An 18,087-nucleotide genomic window follows, 5' to 3' on the forward strand; every position below is an offset into this window, starting at 1 on the left:
GCAGACACCAGTGAAAAAAATTCAATCGACAACACAAAAAAAAAAAAGTATCACTGCAAGAGGTGTTGTTACTTAATGCTATTGAACTAGTGAATGATGCATTTCAGAAGAAAGACGACCAAGCAATGAATTTTCGGAAAAAGTTTCTGTTGAGAAACATTTAGCAAAACTTCTCATTCTTCGAAATTAATAATTATTCCCCACAACCGCCCCCCGCGACGTTATTCAAATTTTCAGGGTGTATTTTGGTGGTCTTTCCTCTCTTTTTTTAGGGGTGTCTCTTTCTAGGGGGTAATCATTAATATTTAAGGGGATGTACCAACACTCTTTGGGGGGAGGGGGGGGTCTCTTCTACTATTTTTGAACTTGCAAAAAATATGACTTCTCGTTTAGACATTTTCAGCAACAAAAAAAGGGCTTCATTTGCTTCCCAATGACTTTTTATCCTTTTGAAAAGTCTGCACTAAATCTTAATTTCTTAGATATTATGGAGGCTCAGTCGGCGCCCTTCAACTCAGCTTTCCCGCGCCCTTTCGATCACCCAGTCCGGCCCTGGCTGGAGGTGTATTTCACGTATTTCTGCTTTAGCCCTGGCTAATGGGTGGTAATTTACTGAATGCAAAAATATTGAGATCACAATTTGTTGTTTGTTTTTTTCTGCAGAATTTGTAATATCAATTTTGAGGATAGAGGGAGGGGGGGTTGTGGAAATTTCTGAAATTTTCCCCTTTGCCAGTATTTTTACCAAATTCAATTTTCTTCCGCCTAATTTATGATTTAATCGCCTTTGGCCTGTTGGCAAATGCTTAGCGTGAATGCTGTGAAATAAAAGAAAAGGTAGGGGAACAGTCTTTCGCATCACCTATTGTGTCTGCCAGGGTTGGCAAAAACCTGGGTTTTTTTTAAAAAAGCCCATGGACCCATGGTTTTTTGGGTTTTTTTAAATAAAACCCAAAGAAACCCAACTAAAGCTGGGTTTTTTAAAAAGAAATGTGGGTTTTTTGTCTTTTTTCAGGGAAAATGTGGGGTACTTGTAGCATATTGTTGCATAAGTATATGGAAAAAGTACAAAAATTGTCTTTGGGTAAAAAAAGCTGCTGGAAAACTAGTTAAAATTCAGCGTTTTCTGAAAAAATGTATAAAAGACGACGAAACCCAAGAATGGTGAAGTTTCAGATTTTTTAGTTTCCATGGTTACCAACAGTTAAGGAAAAGTTACTTCTTGAATGATAAAATCTATTGTTCGTTTGTAATTACTACATTTTTTTTTTGCATTTTACTTTATTGTATTTCATTTTGTTATGCAAAACTACTGTAGAACCTTAAGTAGTTTAAATTTCTAAAAAAATATACTTTGTTTATTCGGGATTTGTGACTTGTTGGTTTGCAGAAAATAATTCACATGAAAGCCTTTTAGCTAGAGTAGTTTCCTCTGTACAATCTACAAATATTGAGAAAATCAGACGTGACAGGACTTAGTCAAGATAATTTGAGTTATGTCCATTGTCTGTGGTGAAGAACAAATAAAAAAGAAGTTTAAATTGTAAAAGTATTTAAATTAATTAATTTTTTAAGAAACTTCTCAGAAAATTTTAAAAAACCCAAAAATGGACTAAATAATGGTTTTTTTTAAATGGGTTTTTTCAAAAAAACCCATTGGGTCCAACCCAATTGGGTCCAATCCAGCCAACCCTGGTGTCTGCTCGGGAACTGACAAGCCATCTGTCTCAAATATTCATTCAAATATATTTTGCTATTTTAAATACAATTAAATTTTGCTATAAATATCAAAAAATTTATTGCCCAAGAGACAGCAATGCAAGAAGTGTGGCATCAAGTCTATACTTACAATCTCACTTACGGTTTTTTAAAGATCCTTTGTATAAAACATCAACGATAACACGTGTTTCAGAATCTGGGAATTCCAAGAGATCCTCAGAATTTGGTAAAAGAGCAGATGCTCTGATTCGATCACTGCCCTAAAAAGATATTAATAATGAAGCAAAATCACACTTGAAAACAAAATTAAATTATAAATTTCTATGAAAAGAAAAATTATTACATAGAACAGCCATGAGCTTATGCATGATTAACTGCAAATCAAGCATTTGAAATTGACTGGCCAACTTCTTTCTTGAGCATTTTCATATCAAATCTTAAAACCATAGCCTGCAATGAATTTTCAATAACTGTGTTACATTTGTTGTGGCTACTTAACTGTGAATTTTGGAATACGCTATTGTCATAGTTGAAGAATCAATAAAAGTAAAGTACCACACACACAAGTAAGAATCATATTACTTCCTTCTTTCCATTTAGAAGGATTTCGCAGAGAATCACTCTTTACGAAACGATAATCGAATTTCAAAATAACCGCCATATTTGTTTACATTAGGTTGAAGCTGGTATGTTGCCAAAACGAATTTGAAACAACGCCCTACTAAATCTTCCAGACTTCTCCCTCAACCCGAAAGGTGGAAAACAAGTTCATGAAGGAAGGGCTCGTTTAGAAATTCGCAACTCCAACAAACTATTCGCAACTCCAACGAACTATAGGGAGCACTGAAGTCACTGTCTAATGGCGGACTTAAAAACTAAAGCAAACGCACATGGTAACGAAGAAAATGCTAAAAGTGTTGCGATTTTTGTTCGTACGTATGATTTTTTCGCTTTATTCTTTTTAAATTAATTTTCAAAGTCTTGTGGATATTCTGGCCCACGTAGAAAGAAATGAGAATTCAAGAAGCATTACTAAACGTCAAAGATTAATGCAAACTACGTAGTTCGTAGTTCTAAGCAGCTATTTCCACGATGTTGAATTCGATATTTATCAATTCTTGATAAAACTAAATAATAATTGTAGCCTGACAAGAACAACAATTAATGCTAGAAAATTCAATACGACATTACAAATTATCGAAAGAAGATGATACTTCTTTGCCTTGCTTGGCTAGCGCTTATTGTTTTGCATTTGTTGCTGAGTTATTTCTCTCGAATTCCCGAATCGGTTAATTTAAAATTTTTCTGTTTCGATTTTTCTAATTTCTGAGTTACGATTTAATTGTGTCATGTTATGCAAATCATCAACAAAATTCTCACGGATATATGGTGGTAGTTTTCTTTTCAGTTGATTGACCATTATTTCTTTTTACTTATCGAATTCTGTAATCTTACTACCATTTTATTCCACTCATGATAAAAATTAAAAATGGTTTACTAAAAACGTGAAATCTCGCCAAGGCTACTTTGCTCGCACAATTCCAAAACTATAACCCTAAACAAATTTGGCGAAACCTTTCAGCTGAGAATAAAAGGAATAAAGTAAATTCTTTCTCGGTTAAACATTTTTCATTTTGTTCTACGATAATAAATTCAAGAAAATATTTTGCATAGTGTCCATTCCAACTAAATGCTGCTGTAAAATATGATTAGTTAAATTAATTTAAGATTTAAAAAAACTCATATTCTTACAAATTCATACAAAACAATAAAAAATTTTACTTTGTATAACGTTATCCAAGTTTGTTAATCCAGAGTTTTCGCTTTCACCATTTTAATAAAGTAAGGAAATAAGGAAAACTAACATTATTTTGAGAAGATCGAGAATACTACTAAGGGACGAATTAATTTCTGTAGCTGAAAGCAAACTAAAGACACATCGATTGCGTTAATAAATACTCAGAACAAACAGCCTGTGTTTACGTCAACAGACACACATGGAACGCAACGTGGCAATGTTTTAGTTTCTTCGGCAGTTTTGTAAATCACCGCAAGGTAGCGTATTCGAGCGCTGGAGTTCCGAATAGGGGACGCTGCAATCACGGTCTAATGGCGGATGAAAAAACTAAAACAAACGCAAGCCGTAACGTATAAATTGCTTCTAAACTTAGGAAATGACAGAAATTTTTGTTCGCAGGTATGATTTTTGGTTCTTTATTCATTTGAAAAGATTTTTCAAAGTCTTTTGGTCATTCTGACCCATGTAGAAAGAGATTAGAAATCAAAAAGTATTACGAAAGTAAAAAATTAATGCAGAACACACAGTAAGTTGTTCTGAAGCAGCCATTTTCACGATGTTGAATTCGATATTCATAAATTTTTGGTTCGTTTCGAACAGCATTTTCATTTTGTACTGTTTTTTCTGTACATTAGTACATATTATGTCCAGTTTCGTGACATTTCCGGCATTTGTTGGCATTTTTGTGACATTTCCGGCATTTGTTGACATTTTTGTCACATAGTGCATTTACGTGACAGACTACCAAGAGTAACATTAAACTCTAGATAATATATTTCTATACAAGAAATACACTGCCAGCTCAGTTATTTCCAGCCGAGGACTGCAGTTTCGTGCTTATTAGCACTCATCAGCCCGGCATAGGAAAGTGACTGAGCGGTGTATTTCATGTATTTCTGCTTTAGCCCTGGCTATTGGTTGGTAATTTACTAAATATATTTCTATGACTATATGATTGGATATCAAAAGAAATCATCATGCATTTAATTCATTCGTCATGGAAATGATTTCACTGATATGCGAAATCTTGTCAAGATACATGATTCTTTCACACAATACTAAAACCATAACCCTATAAACAGATTTTTGGCGAAACTCTTCCACCGATAATGACAGGCGCGATATTTTAGCGATAGAAGTTCTGAGCTTTTATTTTTATTGTTTAAATTCTTAACGTTCTTTCTCGATTTTTCAATCTGTTCTGCGATAAACATTTTCAAGAAAATTTATTTGCATACTGTCCCTTTCAGTTGGATGCTATAGTAACAAGGTTATTTAAATCATTTATGTGGAATTAGGTTAAGAAAAAGCAGTAATTTCTCAGCATGGTGTCCAGTCAATGTTGTTAAGTCCGCTTTTTTTTTCATCGAATTGAAAAACTGATATTTATTCAAATTCACTCAGAACAAGATAAATAAAATGTGTATAATCACAGTTTATATCAGACTAGCATTCCCGCGCCCGGCATTGCTCGGGTATTGGAATCAGCTTGGTGAAACTTTACGAAAATACCCTATAATAATTATTTATTACCTATAATTTTTTCGAATTGTGGGAGGGTCCCGGGCCCCTGGACTCCTTATATATATATATATATATTGAAGTATTGATTTTCTTTGCAAACGCATGCCGTCCACATTTTATTATTATGCCTATGTTTAAGTAAAAACTTCTTTGTATACAACATTTTTTTTTTCTGGTGCTAAAATTATTAAGCTACTTGATGAACTCACCTTGGAGCAAGTTACATAAAATTGCCGTGTGAAAAACAGTCTTCTCCTAAATCGATCCCTGCTACTTTTAATGTATGACCTTGTGTTGGTTATTGCAAAACAAATTTTTACAGGAAACTGTACCCTTCTAAATTCAAAAGGATAGTCGGTCCGAGATGATGTTCTTAAAAACTTCGTTTCCAGTGTTAAAAAAAATGAAAGCAAAAAACAGCAACATTATTATTTGACTTGAGAGAAGCCTCGAAGATTCACGCGAGAAATAAAAACAATATCAAATTTAAAATTCGCTATCTACAAAAAGTTGAGATGAAGTACTGAATAATGATTTGAATGGAGGAAAGCCGTCGAAAATAAAGGGATTCAAATTTCAACTAGTTTTAGTTTCACAGAAATTAAGGGGTTTTAATTAATTTCTCCCGAACTAATTGATATTTCGAAAAATCCTTTCTTAGTGGATATTTTCGTAATCATGTGAACATACTTGCCAAATTTCAAGTCTGAAGTTTCAGCAGTATTGGCTGTGCGTTGATATATATATATATATATATATATATTATCTCAGGACATTGATTTTTATATATTAAGATATTTTTGATGTTACGCTGTTGCTGATGACGATTCCAAATGATGAATTACGCAAATAAAAAAAATGCACATAACAAACTGTTTGTTTTGCCCAAAATGAACACGTGGAACGCAATGTTTTAGTTTTTTTGGCAGTTTTGTAAATCACCGCAAGGTATAGCGTATTCGAGCTCTGGAGTTGCGAATAAGTTTTGGGGGGAAATATGAAGAGAAAAATAATTTAACACATTAAAAGAATAGGGGATATTTCGATAATTGAGAATCTGGCGATCTTTCTTCATTGGCGTCAGTTTCGGGCTCCAGCGCTTGCGTGAGACTTATTTTTCTTTCCAAATCAAAACAAAGAGGTCGAAAACATCTATTCACATTGGGTTACTATAAATCAGCAGGGGTACCAAAATAAAATTATTTATGCCAAAAATGAGACGACCGCGCCAGATTCCCAATTATCGAAATATCCCCGAAGAATAGGTAGCATAAAAATGAATAAATTTGAAAATTAATATAAACCTCAACCCTTTTGTATGCGCTTAAATATTAGACAAATAGCATAATTTAAAGGGTTCCCCCAAGTAGCACGCACCGTAGCAGTAGTTGGTCAACGGTGGCTAACGGTAGAAACCGGTGGAGAATTGGTGGGTTGGCAACGAACGATGAGCCAACGATGGCCTACAATTTCTGGGCATCGTTGGACCAACAGTGAATATTTTCGATGGACTATCGTTGGGAAATTGTTGGGCACTGTAGCAGATTGTTGGCCCTCCGTTGGCAAATGGTTGCCAACGGCGGCCAAAAACAGTTGCCAAAGCGGACATTGCCTACTGTTGGCCAGCCATAAGCTCCACACGGTTGACCAACCATCTCCCAACCGATTGTGCAATACTAGGATATAGAAAACGCATTAAAAGTTGAAATGTAAACACTATTTTTTTTTAGTAGCATCATATTGTTTAGTCTGTAATCGAGATGAGTTTATTTTTTACTTGTATGAAAAAAATAAGTAAAATGTGTATGCGTGTTTTAAAAATTACATAAAGCTTTCCTGTTCAAAGAATACCCTAAAATTTAAAAAATATTAAAAAGTATTTAAAAATATTTTTCTCTCCCATTAATCGGCAAAACAACCGATTGCTTCTTATTAATCAGCACATCCTGAAAGCAGCTCACCCCCCCCACACATACACACTTTTTGTTGAAGCATCCAGTGTTCCTTTCAATAAGCTAGACATTTCATTGTATGTGGAAAAAATAACGGGACAGGCTACCTGAAAATGGGGTGTATGGTTTACCTTATTCATACCGAGCGTGGACTCTCCAAAAAGCTCTTCCATACCTTCCAAGGCCGTAGCCAGCGGGGAAGGGGGTAGGGGGTCAGAACCCCTCCTCCCCCCCCCCCAAATTTTCAAAGTTTCACATCCTATAAAAAAAATTGCAAAAATGTCGTTTTTCAGAGCAACTCTGAAAAATTCCAGTTGTCCCCGAACCCCTTCCCCCCTTCAATATCACCAAAGATAGTCTAAACTTTCGTTTTCAGGCCTTCAATTCGAAAAAAAATTCCGGGGGAGCGCCCCGAAAATTATCGAATAGTGGCCTCCAAACCCCTTTTCCCACTAAACCGAAGATCTTCTAAATCTTTTGCTAACTTCAAGAATGTGAGGGGGATGTCTCTCCACTCAACATCATTAAAGATGGTCTTAAATTCAGTTTTCAGGGCTTGAATTTCGAAAAAATTTCGGAGGAGAGCTTACGAAAACCCCTCCCTTACATCATTGAGAGTCAACCAAAATTACGTTTCCGGAGCTTCAATTGGGAAAGATTGCCGGTACGCTTTACGTTACCAAAGATGGCCTACAATCGTGTTTTGAAAATTGCAATTTCAAAAAATTTCCGGGTATTAGCCCCGAATCTTTTTTCCTAATATTTCTAAAAATCGTCTAAAACTGCTTTTTTACAACTATAATTTCAAAAAATTTCGGGGGAATGCTCTCGAACCCCCCCTCGTCATATCATAACAGGTGATAATCGGCAATTTTATTTTAAAAAATTCAATTTCATAAAAGGACCAGGGAAACGCCCCCCCCCCCCTTGCATTACCAAAAATGGTCTAAACTGCATTTTTAAAACTACAATTTAAGAAAAATTCTGGGGTTGATTCTTTTAGTCTTTCCTTTTCCCATCATCCAAAAACTACTGAAACTGCGTTTTTAGAGCTACAATTAAAAAAAAAAAAAAAATCATATGTGAGCTCCCGAACCGTCCTTCAATTAACATAATTAAAGGACATAACAATTGCGGTTTTACAATTGCAATTTCGAAAAGTAGGCGGGGGAGCAGCCTCAAACCTCTTCTTAATCAACATTACCAAAGATAGTCAAAAATGCATTTTTAAAACCACAATTCCTTAAACTTTTTGGAGGGATAAGAGTATTTAAGACACATGTGATGGGATAAAAAAACGAAGCCTTTAATCTCATACACCTTCTTACTTTTTTGAACTCGGAATGGCCCTATGGGATAAAAACACCATTGATCCAAAAGAATGTTTTAACTCCTTTGACAAGACCAAAGAGAGTCCAAAACTGCGTTTTATGCCCATAATTTTGGAAAACTTTCGATTCAGAGTCCCCGATCCCTGCAATCCTCCTTAATATCATTAAAGGTAACTTTAAATTTAATTCTCAGAATTTTGATTTCGAAAATTTACGAGAGGACAGCTACGATTACTCGCCCCTTATGCCGTCACACCAAACATAAGCGAAAATCATATTTCTTGGATTTCGATTGCAAACAAGTTTCCTTAGTAACCTCTTTCCCTTGTCCAACGTTGCCGAAGAGAACTTTAGTATATGTTTTACGAAGGGAAAGCTCATAAATTTCCATCTCCGTCCTGTAAACTCACCAAAAAAAAAAAAAAAAAGTCATTGTCAAAAATTAAACTCCCTGAACCTTCTTTTCTCCGCCAGCGTCATCAAGCATATGCCTTATAACTTCAAAAAATTTCCGAGTTAGAGCAACCCACCTCCTCCCCTAACGTGTCAACATGTAATTCCAAAATTGCGCTTTTAAAACTTCAATAACAAATTTTTCCGGGGGCAGTACCAATGCGTTCTTAAGGCCTCAAAATTTTCCAGGAGAGTGTGCGCTAAACCAAACCCTTTCCTAATATTACTACCAAATATAGCCTGAAATTGCATTAAAAAAATATATTTTTTGAAATTGCGTCTAAAATAAGATACTGAACCCGTGTCAGTTTGGCATGTATTTCAAAATGTTGAAAAAAAAAAGAAAAAAAAAACTGCTAGTTTTGCTTGTTTCTTACAGTCATTTGGGCGCTCCTGATCGTAACCAAAAAAAAAAAAAAGTTTGCTCATGAAAAGAGTGGTATACATATCGCTATTTCATGTCCAACTTGAGGGGCAATTAAAGGTCTTCATATCATTAATATTTTTGTCAATTGCGACATTTAGGAAACCACACATCGTTTTCTGAACAAACAAAACTTTTACATTATTGAATTTTGATAAATGATTAACTTTAACTCTTGGTAATTCAGTAAAAATACAGTTGAAAAGAAAAAAAATAAAACAACCAATAATATCGCCTGCTTCCCCCTTCCCGTCTTCTTCCTAAATTCCTTTTCCTGATTTGCCCCTTCCCCATTGCCATGTGTCTACCAATGTGCAATATGCTTCAAAAATCATAGCAACAGGTAACTTTGTCAAAAATTTATGCCCCCCCCCCACCCCGAAACAAAATCCTGGCTACGGCCTTGATACCTTCGAACATAATCATTCCGAGGGGGGGGGGGGTGCTGATCCGTCGCTATATGAAGCATCTCTTTTTTGGAAAACCAAGGTTGTTTTGCAAAAAAGATTTTTTTTTTAACCAATCGTGTCAATTGGTCATTTTTTTCATTTTTTGGGTCATTTACTTTAATTGATGATTTTAAAAAGGGTATAGATCTTTGTGTGTTTAATGGGTTTTAAACATTTTTTAAATTTCCTTTTCTAAAATCATCGATTTACTTGGATCAGTTGTTTTTACAACTTACCCTCAATAGCGAATTTCCTTTGAATTTTAATCGGGCTATTATTGCCACGACGATCATGATACACCCAGAAAGAAACGCTATATTTCGACAACAGAAAAAAAAAAGCGCATGTTAAAAAAAAAAAAATCGTTCCTATAGTTCAATTACCAAGTTTTAATTCAGTCTCGCCAACGTTGAAAGTTTTTAAGACTTTTTTTTCCCATAGCTGAGTAATTGTCACCCTGTACTTTGCTTGACTAATTCGCTTGACAAGGAACAGCATCAGCGAGGTCAAGCGTAATTGAAACCCATTCAAATTTACATAAAAAACAGAAATGAGATTCAAATCGGATGTAGTTGACATGTTTTTCGCGTTTCTTTCTAGACGTTGATTATCATTAATTGGTGCGTTATTAATCACTATCTACATAAAAAATGAATGTTTTGCTAAACGTCTGTGGATCAGTTGGTTGATGTAGTTTAGAAAAATAATGGAAGTGATTTTCTCAAACATTTACAGTTTTTGAATTTATACAGATACACGACAGGGAGGTCCGGGTTCGAATCCCGTCTCGGACATGGACATACTTTCTCTCTCCTGTACTAGTCCTTTTTGTGAATGTGCTGTTGCGCTGTGAATAGTTGTCTAACCAACAAACGGGTCCTTTTGGCATGTGTGTAGGGGAGAGTGTTGTATACCTTTTCACCTGTCTGTACCTTCTCAAGGGGACACTTTTCATACTTCAATTTTTTAAGTCAATTATTTGAATCAAACTAAAAATCTAAAAATCACATTAAAATACCCCAACATACTTCTAAGCAATAAATTTTTTAAAATTCAGACACTTTGAAAATAAAATTGCCAACCATTTAAAGTAAAAGTTCTACGCTGTCCCAAGGTACAACATCCTATTGTACCTTGGGACACATCCTGTTGTACTATGGGAAAGACTTCAGGATTCAGGAAACAGCCATATTTGAAGCAATTTTGCACCAGGAAAAAAAATATCATAGTAGTGAATTAAATCATGAATATTTAATAATGAATTATGTATTTGGAACATGTCCTAAGGTACAAAATGTTTGACTGTCCCAAGGTCCAATCACCACGTGGTTTAATAAGAACCAAAATAATGGTCCATCTAGATGCACTATCATTATTTTCTCATAAGCAGATTTTTTAAAGTACTTCTCTGTTATGACAAAATAAAATTCAGTTGATTAAATTTACAAATACGAAGACAGAAAATGAATTAAAAGCGAGAAAATATTAACTTTGGAGTCATAAAATTTTCTTTCTCTCACAAAAACGGCAATTTTACTCATTTGATGCTGATTTGTACTATGGCACCATTTAGTGGTGAAGGTTACTATTAGAGATTACAAGAAGTTCATTTAGAACTAGAGGAGCCAGGGTTGGCAAGTTTCTGCCGAGGTGGTTAAAACCAGTGGTAGAAACCGGTTAAAACCGGCATGGCAAAAACCACTTTCTGCCACATTTGAGGCAGAAACTGGCAAAAACTCACAAAAGGACAAAAAATTAATTATTGACACACAATAGAAAATGCATGGGAAAAAATGAATTGTTAACCAAAGCACAGTTATAATATTATCATAATTCAAAATCAAATGTTTCTTTTTTTGGACCCTGCAGTTATCTCTTGAAAAAGGTGGTTTCTAAAATCTAAAGTTCCTCAATTTAATATGCACAAATGAGAAGCTTTAGAATATTCTTGTAACAGAAGAGCTATCAGGCAATGCATCAAGGAACAAGCGATGTTCGTGAAACTTTCATAAATTGTATATTTTTTTAAACTGGTGCATCATGTGAAACTGGGGTAGTGGTAAAAACTTGACTGGAAAAATAAGTTTCGAGAGATGGGGCCAATTTGTTTTGCAAAGCTGTGACATTAGATAGAAAATCTACGTTAATATTGGCAAGTAAAATCCTGGCACTTTCTTCTTGACGCAAGAGATAATTTCAATCACAAGCAATTCAGATGAAGCATATAAACAAGCAAATTACAATCAGTAATGCCTGTTTAATTCTGTATGTCACTCTTCTTTCTTAAGCAACCATATGATTTTTCGTGGTTTGTTAGATTAATCCAAACATTAGAGCATCTGCAATTGAAAAGTTTCCTTTATAAACAAAATCAAGGGCACTAGCTTAGGATTTTATTGTTTTAAATGATGAAACAAAGTTTATTTTTTTAGTTTACTTAAACAAATATCATTTAGTTATTACTTGAGTTTTTAAAGACACTTTTCAGTTTTTCCCAGTTCCTGCCGGTTTTTACCGGTTATAACCAGTTTCTGCCACTGGCACGGCAAAAACTAGTTTCTGCCGGCAGAAAGCCAACCCTGAAACGAGCCTACTTTCCCTTATACCAATTTCGACATTCTAGTATCTGATCAAAATTCTCAAAATTAGCTAAAATCACAAATTATTTATACCATATTTTTAAAAATATTTTAAGCCGATTTCTAGATATAAAATATGCCTCGCTCATCTAAGTTAGATGCGTAAAAATAAATAAGCGAACAAATAAAGTAGCAGCATCTTTTAAACAAAGCAGCAAATACATTTTATTCCATTAAAAATATCTTTAACGGCTTTAGAAAAGGAAAAAAAAAAAAAAAGAATTAAAGTTAATAAGCTCAATAAAATAAATACATTATATATATATATATTAATACTTTTCCGAATCCTCTGCCTAGAGAACAAACGGGAAAGAGTTACAAACCATGCCAGGTGTAAAAACGTTTAGAATTTTTCAAGGAACTCGCTCAGCTCGGTCTCATATTAATAGAACTGTAAATAAAGGATAGATAATAATTTAAAAGGCAATTAACATTCTTTCGTAAATTAAGGGAAAAAAACTAACTGACACATTTATAATTTTGAAACCAACCGAAAGAATGGGTTTTTCTGCATAAGCTGAATTTTGTTTGGAGCCCCCAAAATAATAAGCAGCAGAGCTGCTCTCCGTTACTTTCGCGGCGGCCCCGGTTAAAGGTGTTTTAACTGAAATTAAAAGAGCTTCCCTTCAAATTATTAACCAGCTCCTTTTTTTTGCAAACGTTTTACCAAATTTTCCCTTTTTTACCAGCAGCTGCTTTTCCTGAAAACGATGCGTGTTTCCTTCAATATTACAAATGTATATTTTTTATTGCATACATATTTGATTTTTTTGAAGCTTTTGCTTTACGTAATGGTACGACTTTTAAAGCTTTCATTACTTAAAAAAAATAAAAAATAAAAATAAATAAATAAAACAATGTAAATGGACTTACTGGAAGAACGACAGATTGAGATTTTAAAAGAAATGGGGATGGTGAAACTTGAATCATTTTCCTTCCTCCCGAATCTTCTTCACTTTTTATGATTTTTGGTGACATTCCTCTTTCAACTGAGACCGAATCACTTTTATTCGAATTAAAAATGTTTGTCAAGAAGACGCTGTTTCGTTTCAGATATAAATTCTTAGAAGTATCCGAAATCAGATCTAAGAGAATGACTTGGTGCTTAGCAGAACAGGATTTAAGAGCTCGGGACCACATACCTAAAAAGAAATTTATAATCAAAATCAGCATATTTTATCATTGTCGACTGTTTCACTCACAGTGTGACAATCTTCAAATTGAGGTCCAAATTTTGGTTGAAGTTAATATTTTATTTTATGTACGATCTGAATGGAGTAAGATGTCGTCCACAAATGATCTCACGTTTTGAGGAGGCAGGAGTTTATGAAATTGTGACAGTGTTCACGCATCTATACTGTCCCTGAAACTCTACCTCCTCTGACTTGTCCAGTGTCCATGTCTCCCAGCATAGGCAACTCATACGGGGGCAAGGAGGGGGGGGGGGGCGACAGCCCTCCCACTTTCAAAAGCAAAGGGGCCTTGCTCCTCCACTTTTCTAAGCTCAAAATCATCGATTGATCTAATTGTGCTAGCATTGATAAATTCACGTGTTTAAACAAAGAAGAATTGACTCAATAAGTATGCATTTATATTTTTCTCACGTTACTATTATCATAAAAAATAAATGAAGCTTTGAATGGGGTTGCTTCCTTCAGTCAAAAGTAGTACTTTTAGCACTGAAATTGATAGAATAAGCAAAAAACATGAACCAAGAAAATTCTTTCATTTTCCCTACAGATATTTTTTAATTAATTTTTTAAAATGTCTGATTTTTCAAACAAGGCGTGGTCTCGATGACGTCCCAAATGATGCATTTTAGCGCATCTTTCTGCCAAGGTTCCACGTTATGATAATCAAGAAGCGCATTAAAATTGCACTCTACGCTTGCTATCAACCATATCGTTGCCAATACAGGTGAGTAAAGATGTGAATTAAATATTTTGCTCTGTGAATGGCAACACAGAATGGTATTTCATCAATTGTGATAGCATCGGCAAGAAATGTAAACAATAAAAAATCGCCGATTTAAGTAATTTCTTTAAAATATTAAACTTAAACAAGTTATTTAAAAAATGGTTAGATCCTATGTTTTAAATCATGTTCTTTCCGAAAAAAATATTTTTAAAATATTGGAAAGACCCCATTGGAAGGAAGGAGTTATGGCGGCCATCTGTCCTTATTTTTGAGACCATGTTCCGTTTTTTTTTTTTTTTTTTTTTTAAGATCAACAAATCAGTACTGACGTTACTTAACATAGCCTAGTTTTCCACAAAAAAAAGCAAACTTTAAAGGCATCCTCCCCTAAACTTCACTCCCCTTCCCCGCGCGTCTCCCCGAGATTTATGTTTTAAACAAAAAAAAAAAAAAAAAAAAATGAATTTGAAAACAATTGAACGGGTGGCGGGAAAAACGTTGTATGTTGAAAACATACATCTGCTTAATGAAATATATTGAACAGGAGAGCAACATACAACGTTTTCCCATTCAATTACCTACTCACTTCCTATTGCAAGGAAGCCCCGAAGCGGGTTTGCAACATACAAGGTTCTTTCATAAATTATGAGCTCTTTATTTACAAGGCCAATACCAGCTAGCGCATTCTCTGACCGTGTAAGTAAACGAACTAAAAACATAGGTGATTCATTCTTTGGACCATATTATTCGTTTTTCCACTGAAAAAAAAAAAAAAAAGAAAAAAAAAATGTTGAAAACATACGTACGTTTCCCCCGCCGCCCATTCAATTGTTGGAGAAGAGTAAAAACTATTAGGTGACAACATGTATCCTTTTGTCGAAAAATGTACCTAAACAATAATTAAATAAAATACTAAGTACTATTTCCAGTTTTAGAAGAGTCTGTAACTTCATTTTATATGTTAGACTCGCTTAGATTATGTATTATGGAAACTATATTGCAACTGTAACGAAAACCCTATGACCACCCCCTCTGACCGGCCGAAAATTTACGGAACAGAGGGGCGGCCGCTCAGAGAGGTTTCACTACTCAATGAAGATGCTATTACAGGGGTACCCACCAGGGGGGGGGGTCATCTCGCAGACTGCGCTATTGACATTTTTAGGGGGTGGGTTGTTTTGAAGGGTATTTTTCACTTTTTGGAAGGGTCTTCGCGATTTTTAAGGTGACGCGCCTTTGCTCTGAGGGGGGGGGGGGGCACCCCTGGCTATTAAATCAACTTTACATTTGTAAATGCACCAATCTGATGGGAAACAAAAATAGATTTCTTTTTTCGGCATCCGCAAAAGTAGAACTTTTTTTGCTTACTGCACTTGAAAATGCGTACTTCCATGATGAATCAAGTTTTACTGCAACTTAAATGAAATCAATTTCACAATTTTTATCAATGTCTTGAGACATTTAATGGTAATTATTTGTTGTTCTTTCAGTAAAAGCCCGATGTTGCCAAGCGGTTGTTTAACCATAAATATACCTAAAATAAATTAAGATTTTGTAAAGTATTTTTCGTGATTTGAACAAAAGTTTGAGGATAAAGAAAACATTTTGAAGCGTTTTTGAAAAATCATGCATTTCAGGGGTAATTGGGATAAAATTTTGAGAAATATCGTTTCAGCTTACATTGAGGAAAAAGCAGGGGCATTCCGAACTTAATTTTTTTGGAATACGGAAATTTTCTATATCGCACGCGAAGTGGTTAATCGTAATAAGCACTCTTATTTCAATAGTTAGTGACAAAAATATCCCTTCAACACGATTTCACCACACGTTTACAGGAACTTATTGCAGCATAAAAAGAAACAGCTCCAATAAATCAAACTGCAATGGATACACGCGTTTTGATGTTACAAAAAATCTCTCTTTTTTTTTTAGCTCGTAGAAAAGCGTAAATATGGCAAAGAATCCATTGCAATTTCACTTCATCGATGTCGATTATCTTTTTGTGTTATTACGTCTGTAGCTTAGTACAACACTTCAATTCGATGTCAAAAATATCAGTTATGCGAAAAGTGGCAGCAAAGTTTCTCAATTATTTTTTGGCACTGTCTTTTACGCCCTACCCCAGCAAAAGTTTGATATTTCAAAGAGATTGTCTCTCGCTACGTAATGAATATATGCATACTTGAATTTTAAATGATATTGGTTGTTTTGGCTCTGAATAAAAACACTAAAGGACAGAATCTTTAAGACATTGATAAATCTGATTTCTAAAGTGAAATACCAAGGCGATATTTCACATTGGTAGTTATTGCACCGAAAAGTTAGCTATTGTAAAAGTATTTATTTTCACGAGCCGTAATTTTCGAGAAACTAAAGGTGTCCGTCATTTCGCGAGCTGAAAATTTTCGATTTTTTTTATGTACAGAACCGAAAATTGAAAAATCCGCAATGAAAAAATATTTTGCAAAGCTTCAATTTTCGCGATTACGACGGATTCGCGAAAATTAAAGCCACGCGAAAAAGACGCTTTTACAGAATTTTGTAGAGACTTTTCTATTACAAATTAAATTCGATTAAAATCTGACAACGGTTTGTTTATTAAAAAGTACAAATATGTAGTGAACAGAACCGAAAATTGAAAAATCCGCAGTGAAATAATATTTCGCGAGGCTTAAACTTTCGTATTTACAAAGGATTCACGGAAATCAAAGCTTCGTGAAAATTTAAGTGCTTTTACAGTAGTTCGTGGACTATTTTCAACCACAAATTTAATTCGGTCAAAATCTGACAATTATTTGTTGTTATTTCCAGGTACAAATATGTAGTAAAAAGTAAAAAGTAAATCAGAACATAACTAATAAGCGACTAACCTGCAGGAAGTGTTTGACAGGAACTAAGCAAAAACACAAACAAGCGAAATGCTTCAAAACATCTGAAAGCAACGAGTGGGAGTAAAAAGCTTCAGATGCTAAGAATATCCGGACGCCTCAAGCTCAAAGAGATCCTTGATCAACCACACGCCAGCGTTGTTGACTGAACGCTGCGAGTAGAGAAGTGCGTACTACGCACGCCAAAAGATCCAGAGGCCCCTTCCGCATCTGAACTGCGTAATAAGAAACAAAGCTGCCAAGCAAAAGACACTTTTTTTTTTCGAAAGAAAAAGTATCTGTCACTCTACGAAGATGGGAATGTTGGGATGCTTACTTCTTATTCGACTGTAAACAGTATATGGTTCGGAAAGGCAATATTGGGCTAGTCACAGAGACAAAATTCAAAGTTTTCAAGACTAGCTACGTTTAAAAAAATGTAAAAAAAAAAATTCTAGAAAAATCAGGGAAGGAAAAACATTTATGGAGGAAAACATTAAAATAATAATAATAATAATAATAATAATAATAATAATTAGAAAAGAATTGGATTTTTTGACACCTTAAATTAAAAATATGTTTTTCACAACCACGAGTGCGTGTGTGCGTGTGCAGGCGAGTGTGTGTTTATGCAAGCGTGTGTATGTAGGCGTGAATGTGTGTGTGTGTGTGTGTTTGTGTGTATGTGAAGGCGTGCGAGTGTAAGGCATAGACGCCACCGCCCTGGAGTGGTCCCGCATGCAGAGACCGGTGGACAGTGAAGTTCGCAGAGTTCAGTTTTATGCTCAAGTTAAGCGTTGAATGAACGCAAACGATTTGTTACCATGGCGACGAAAATTTGTTTCCTTAATAAATGTTTTAACAACGAGCTAAACTTATTCTCGTTGTCATGGTAATCTGAAAAATCAGAGCAACACTAACTTTGGTCGAGTGAGGAAAAAAACAATTCAAGATTGCTCAAAAAAAAAAAAAAAAAAACTAGTATGTTGTGGCCATTACGAAACTTTCTTCTAT

At 34.7% G+C, this 18,087-nt stretch overlaps 1 protein-coding gene across 1 annotated transcript in view; it reads right to left on the reverse strand.

The window, feature by feature from the left end:
* The window catches only part of LOC129220283 (long-chain-fatty-acid--CoA ligase 5-like), a 69,376-nt gene extending 52,150 nt beyond the window's left edge, over positions 1-17,226 (reverse strand). The window contains exons 1-3 of the mRNA XM_054854671.1: positions 17,077-17,226; positions 13,163-13,431; positions 1,862-1,979 (exon numbers count right to left, since the gene is read on the reverse strand). Coding sequence (XP_054710646.1) covers positions 1,862-1,979; positions 13,163-13,429 — 385 coding nt within the window. The 5' untranslated portion in view covers positions 13,430-13,431; positions 17,077-17,226. The remainder of the gene's footprint in view (positions 1-1,861; positions 1,980-13,162; positions 13,432-17,076) is intronic.
* Positions 17,227-18,087: the final 861 nt, after the last annotated feature.

The sequence above is a fragment of the Uloborus diversus genome, chromosome 4, assembly GCF_026930045.1.
Source record: "Uloborus diversus isolate 005 chromosome 4, Udiv.v.3.1, whole genome shotgun sequence".
NCBI classification, from domain to species: domain Eukaryota; kingdom Metazoa; phylum Arthropoda; class Arachnida; order Araneae; family Uloboridae; genus Uloborus; species Uloborus diversus.